The sequence below is a fragment of the Coffea eugenioides genome, chromosome 7 (assembly GCF_003713205.1).
Source record: "Coffea eugenioides isolate CCC68of chromosome 7, Ceug_1.0, whole genome shotgun sequence".
NCBI lineage: Eukaryota > Viridiplantae > Streptophyta > Magnoliopsida > Gentianales > Rubiaceae > Coffea > Coffea eugenioides.
The window spans coordinates 33,484,645-33,491,399 of NC_040041.1; the positions used below are offsets into that span (position 1 = coordinate 33,484,645).

At 41.3% G+C, this 6,755-nt stretch overlaps 1 protein-coding gene across 1 annotated transcript; it reads left to right on the forward strand.

The window, feature by feature from the left end:
* Positions 1–897: 897 nt before the first annotated feature.
* LOC113777265 lies at positions 898–3,841 on the forward strand. Its single transcript, XM_027322300.1, has 4 exons — positions 898–1,003; positions 1,371–1,711; positions 1,895–3,263; positions 3,405–3,841. Exons 1-4 carry the CDS (start codon positions 898–900, stop codon positions 3,839–3,841), a joined length of 2,253 nt encoding a protein of 750 aa, XP_027178101.1.
* The last annotated feature ends 2,914 nt before the right edge of the window (positions 3,842–6,755 follow it).

Here is a 6,755-nt window from a genome sequence, read left to right on the forward strand (position 1 = left end):
TGGCTTGTAAGTTTGTATTAATGATGTATGTAATTATCTATCCGGATTGGTACGACTTTATACCTTGGTACGTAGCACGTGGGACGTTTAAGAGCCTCAATTGGCTATTTATATCACTGCTATCTCTGAAGTTAATGTGGTTTTAGTGATGATATTATTCGGGGAAATTTGTTTTGTAATATATTAGGTTTTTATTCGAAAGGATTTGGGTTAGAATGCTTGCGTGAGTCCTGGCGAGAGTTGGGCAGACGGCCCGCCAACCCTTTGGTTCGTCTTAGGGGGAAGTGGGGTCGCCACAGGTGGTATCAGAGCTTAGGTTAGAAAAGTTATTTGAAAGACATATTAGGTGTGCTAGAAACCCTAATCCTCTCTAGGAATAAGAATTGAGACCATTAGAAATACCTTAAGTAATATACGATCCGGTTAGCTATTTAAGTTCTAACCTTTAAGTGTTGATTATTTTACAGGTATGGAGAATGGTAATGGGCATGCTAATGGTAGTAGCGAGGCTAATGGACATGTAGAGCCGCTAAAATCCATGTCCTATAGACCTCGAGGTGGAGGAGACCGAGTTAGATACTCACCAGCTGATAGGCACCCTAGGTGCCAGTGTAGGGCCACGTACGCGTATCCCAACGCGTTGGTGTTATCTCTTGATGATGAGTGCCGCCATTTGTGGGACGCTAACCACACCTTGATCCAGGATGTGGAAGAGCTGAGTATCATGGTGGATACCCAGTTCGACCGCATAGCCAACTTGGAGATTAGGCTAACTGCTGAGCATAATATGCTGGAGGTTGCTCGGTTGGAGATAGAGCGACAAGGTCTAGAGTGACCCGACTTGCTGAGGGGATCCGAGATAGGAGTGTTGGCATCAGGGCTGATGCTTCTATGCTTATGGATGAGGCCACTAGTTACCTTCAGGGTAACGAACAAGCAGGCGCGGAGGAGGATCCGGAGGAGGATCCGGCTGAGGACGTTGCTCCTGATAGCTCTGCTGAGGGTTAGATTAGGTTGACCTGGTAGTATTAGATATGTAGGATCAGAACAGGGACATTAGTCAAGTCATCAAATTTTGTCTAGGTGAATGACTTGCTTTCGAGGCACCATATCCCTACTTTTTGTTTAAGGGATTATCTGTATGTATTTTTGCTAACTTATGTGCCTTACTTTTGGAAATGTTCCAACTTGTTAATTGTATGACTGTTCCACGGAAATATATGTTAAGTGTTTCATTTTCTTTTCCTCTATTTCCATGTTGGTTTTCAATCACATAGCGAATCATAATAATTAAATATAAATAAAATTTTGCCTAATTGTCTTACCCTTCAGTAATAGGCATAATTAGGCAATGGATCGCCAAATAATAGGAAGGAGCCGTGGGAGACCCACTAGACAACACCCGGAAGCGGGTGGTGATAGGGAACCCGAGGTCAATCGAGACCAAGGGCAAGAGGGAGTGGCCGAAGATCAAGTGGCCACCGCAATTAACCGTATCACTGATGTCTTGGAGCGCTTGACTGAACATCAAGCCTCTGGGCCAGTGCACCGCCAAGGAGGCCCAGCCGATTCTGAGGATCAGGCACTGGAGAGGTTTCTGAAGTTTGGACCTCCTAAGTTCTACGGAGGACCCGAACCTAAGATAGCTGAGGGATGGTGGGAGAGAATCTCCGACATCTTCGCAGCTTTAAACTACATGGAAGAGCGGCAGGTAACTTTTGCCGCATTCCAGTTTGAGGGAGCTGCTCGCTCCTGGTGGAATCTGGTTAGGACTAATTGGGACAGAAATCATACTCCAAGGACTTGGGCAAACTTCACAAGGGAGTTCAATGCCAAATTTCTTCCACCTCTCATCCAAGAAAAGAGGGAGGATGATTTCATAAAATATAAGCAGGGGGCGATGAGTGTCGCCGAATATGAAGTCCAGTTCACAAAGCTATCCCGTTTTGCTCCTGAATTGGTAGCCACGGAGCAAAGGCGAGTCAGAAGGTTTGTGCAGGGTCTGAATGTAGAAGTGCAGGAAGGTTTAGCTGCCGTGAGGATAGAAACTTTTGCAGATGCCGTCGAGAAAGCCCAGAGAGTTGAAGTAGCTAGGGCTCAAGTGAAATCTTTTCAGGCTAAGAAAAGATTTGCTCCTAGCAGTAGTCGGGAGCCGACGTATGGCAATGCTCCACCGGCCAAAGTGGGCCGAGGAACCATTGGAGTGAATAGTCCTGGAGCACCACGAGGCGCCCACGCAAGAGGAAACGGGGCCAGGAATGCGGGGGGACGAAATAATGGAACCAGAGTGGGACCGATTGGAAGGGGACAACCTAAGAATACCTCGCAGGGAGGCCGAGCAATAGTTCCCCAAGTGAATTGTGCATTTTGTAAGAAACCTGGCCATACTATAGATGGTTGCTGGAAGAAGCAAGGGAAGTGTTTGAGATGCGGAAGTAGCGAGCACCAAATTGCTGGATGTCAAAAAATGCAGGAGGGGAGTACTCCAAACGCTAGACCAAACACTTCTGGAGGGAGCCGGCCAACAGTTCCGGCCAGGGTGTATGCTATAGATGACCAACCTGTACCTGATTCCTCGGAAGTCGTGGAAGGTACTCTCCCCATTTTTCATCGATTAGCTAAAGTGTTAATTGACCCTGGTGCAACTCATTCATTCGTAAATCCATCATTTATGTCGGGTATAGATGTGAGACCTGTTAGATTACCCTTCGAGCTTGAGGTTAGGACACCAATGGGGAATAAGAAGATAATCGCTAGCTTAGCCTTTAAGAATTGTGAATTCTGGATTGGAAAGCGTAAAATGCTAGTGGATCTAATCAGTCTGGACATAAAGGGGTACGATGTTATCATAGGAATGGATTTCCTAAACCAATATCATGCTAAACTTGATTGCCGAGCGAAAGTGGTGGAATTCTGTATACCTGGAGAAGCAACTCTGAGGTTAGATGTTAAGGGTAGGTTAGCATCATCTGCTATGATCTCAGGGATACCGGTGAGGAAAATGTTGTCAAAAGGAGCTCAAGGTTTCTTAGCCTTCTTAATTAATGCTCCCAGTGATCAAGTGAAGTTAGAAGATGTACCAGTGGTACGGGAATTTCCGGATGTTTTTCCTGAGGAGCTAAAGACTCTACCACCGGAAAGAGAAGTGGAATTTAGGATTGACTTGGTGCCTGGAACGGCTCCAATTTCTAAAACTCCGTACCGAATGGCTCCTGCCGAGCTAAAGGAGTTGAAAATTCAACTGCAAGATCTCTTGGAGAAAGGTTTTGTGAAGGAGAGTGATTCACCGTGGGGAGCACCCATTCTATTTGTTAAGAAAAAAAACGGAAGCTTGAGGTTATGTATCGATTACCGAGGGTTAAATGGGGTTACAATTAAGAATAAATACCCTCTACCGTTGATAGATAGTTTGTTCGACCAACTGCAAGGGTCAGTAGTTTTCTCTAAGCTGGATTTGAGGCAAGGGTATTATCAGTTAAAGATTAAGAAGGAGGATATACCCAAGACTGCCTTTAGTACGAGATATAGACATTTTGAGTTCGCAGTCATGCCTTTTGATTTAACTAATGCACCAGCGGCATTCATGGATTTAATGCAGAGAGTCTTTAAGAAGTATCTGGATCAGTTTGTAGTGGTTTTCATCGATGATATCTTGATATACTCAAAGACTCGAGAGGAACATGTTAAGCACTTGGAGATAGTCTTGCAAATATTAAGGGAGCAGAAGCTGTATGCCAAATTCAGCAAGTGTGAGTTTTGGCTGGATGAAATATCCTTTCTAGGACATAAAGTTTCTAAGGAGGGAATTGCCGCGGATCCGGCAAAAGTGAGGCCGTTATGAATTGGAAGCAGCCAGAAAGCCCAACTGAAGTTAGAAGTTTCTTGGGATTAGCAGGGTATTATAGGCAATTTATCAAGGATTTTTCGAAGATTGCTGGACCCATGACCGAGCTAACCAAGAAAGGGAATAGGTTTATTTGGACTCCGAAATGCGAGTCAAGTTTTCAGGAATTAAAGAAGCGTTTAACATCCGCTCCTGTTTTGGTGTTACCTAATGGAGGCGAAGGTTATGCCGTGTACTCCGATGCTTCTGGAGAAGGTCTAGGATGTGTTTTAATGCAAAATGGTAAAGTGATTGCCTACGCTTCCAGGAGACTGAAGCCTCATGAACAAAACTACCCAACTCATGACCTAGAGTTAGCAGCAGTAATTTTCGCCTTAAAGAAATGAAGACACTACTTGTATGGTGTGACTTTTGAGGTTTATACGGACCATAAGAGTCTTAAGTATTTATTCTCCCATAAGGAATTAAATTTGAGGCAAAGGCGATGGGTAGAATTTCTGGAAGATTATGACTGTTCAATTAACTACCACCCAGGAAAAGCTAATGTGGTAGCTGACGCTCTAAGTAGAAAGGCCCAAGTAGCAGGGTTAATGGTTAAAGAGTGGGACATGCTAGAAGAAATAAGTGGTTGAAACCCTCGTTTGGAGAAACTGAAGATATTACTTGGGAACTTATCGTTAAAATCGCCATTACTAGAGCGTATTAAAAAGGCACAGAAAACGGACCCTATGATTCAGAAGAATTTGGAGAAAGTGCAAAAAGGGGAAACCCTAGATTTTAAATTAGGGTCTGAAGGTGTATTGAGGTTCCGAAATCGAATTGTGATTCCGGCAGATGAAGAGATAAGAAAAGAAATTTTAGAAGAATCACATCGATCGAAGTATACCATACATCCAGGTGTGACCAAGATGTATCATGATGTGAAGGAATTATACTGGTGGGAAGGTTTGAAAAAGGACGTGGCAGAGTTTGTTCAGAAATGCTTGATCTGCCAACAAGTAAAAGCTGAGCATCAGAAGCCCTCTGGTTTATTGCAACCGTTAGAAATCCCTGAATGGAAATGAGAACATATCACAATGGATTTTGTAACGGGATTGCCTAGAAGCCAAAAAGGATTTGATGCAATTTGGGTAATAGTTGACCGACTCACTAAATCTGCACATTTCCTACCCGTAAGCATGAGCTTTTCTTTGGAAAAACTGGTCAAGTTGTACACAGAAGAGATCCTAAGATTACATGGTATTCCTGTAAGTATCGTGTCTGATTGAGCCCAAGATTTGTCTCACGTTTTTGGCAGAAATTTCAGGAGTCTTTGGGGACCAAGTTAAAATTTAGTACTGCGTACCATCCCCAAACCGACGGGCAGTCGGAAAGAACAATTCAAACTTTGGAGGATCTGCTGAGATCGTGTATATTGGATTTTGGAGGTAAATGGAGTAATTATATGACCTTAGTAGAATTTGCGTATAACAACAGTTATCAAGCCTCAATTCAAATGGCACCTTATGAAGCTTTGTATGGGAGAAGGTGTCGATCTCCGATTCATTGGGATGAAATAGGAGAGAAGAAGATTGTAGATCCAACGGCGATACCTTAGATAGAAGAAGCCCAGGAGAAAGTGAAACTAATTAGGGAAAGGCTTCAAACCGCTCAGAGTAGACAAAAGAGCTACGCCGACACAAGGAGGAAAGATTTGGAATTCGAAGTAGGAGACAAGGTCTTCCTAAGAATTAAACCCTTGAAGGGCGGAGTAGTGCCTAAGAAAGGTAAGAAGCTAAAGCCAAGGTATATCGGACCTTTCGAAATTTTGAAGCGAGTTAGGAATGTAGCATATCAGCTGAAATTACCCGCAAGCATGGCTAAGGTTCACGATGTATTTCACGTTTCCATGCTTAAAAAATATCATTCCGACCCAAGTCATGTGTTGCCACTGGAAGGAATTGAGGTGGATGAGACGTTAATATATGAAGAAGGACCAGTCAAGATTTTGGAAAGAGAAGTAAAGGAACTGAGAAATAAGAAAATTCCTCTGATAAAGATTTTATGGAGAAATCATGGACTTGAGGAAGCAACTTGGGAATTGGAGGAAGAAATGCATAAAAAGTACCCTGATTTATTTCCTTTGAAAGTGTGAATTTTGAGGACAAAATTCTTTGTAAGGAGGGGAGGATGTGAGAACCCCGAAAATAGATATATAAGCCAGTGCATATTTCATTTGCATTTCTTTTATTCTTTAATAATTTCTAACATTACTTTTACTTGTTCGCAATTAAGTACGTAAAAATAGGTTTATGTGAAAAATAACATAAATTTTCCTACCTTATGAAATTTCTTGGTTTTGTTAGACTAAATTAATATCTTTAGGGTTAGATTAATTTTTCGCCTTAACATAATATGTTAGAATACTTAAATTCCTTTATGCTAAATTAATGATACTTGAGTCGATAGCCTTACTATCTTAAAATAAATTATTTAAATTCTAATGATTAATTCCAATTAGTTGCTAATGTTAAATGTTAATAAGAATTTTCGCGTTAAGATAAAAGCCAATGAATTTTAGATAATATGATACTAATATACTAAACATACTTAAGGCGTAAAAATTTCGATAAAGATATCCTTATCTTTCTTTGTTTTCACAATAAGTGCGTAAAAATAATTTTTATGTGCAAATTGACACCCTTGGATTAAATTATTATTTCACTTGACTTTATATCACTAAACCAATAAATTTCAAGTTAGACTAACTCTATTTCTTGAGAAATAATAATTGGAAATTCTAATAACTAAATTAATCACTAAATAATGTAGGAATTACTAGGAACCTTAATATTAAAGTTTAATCGATAATTATTCGATAAAAAATGGTTTAGGTATACTAGTGTATAATTAGGCGTTCAAATCACACTTG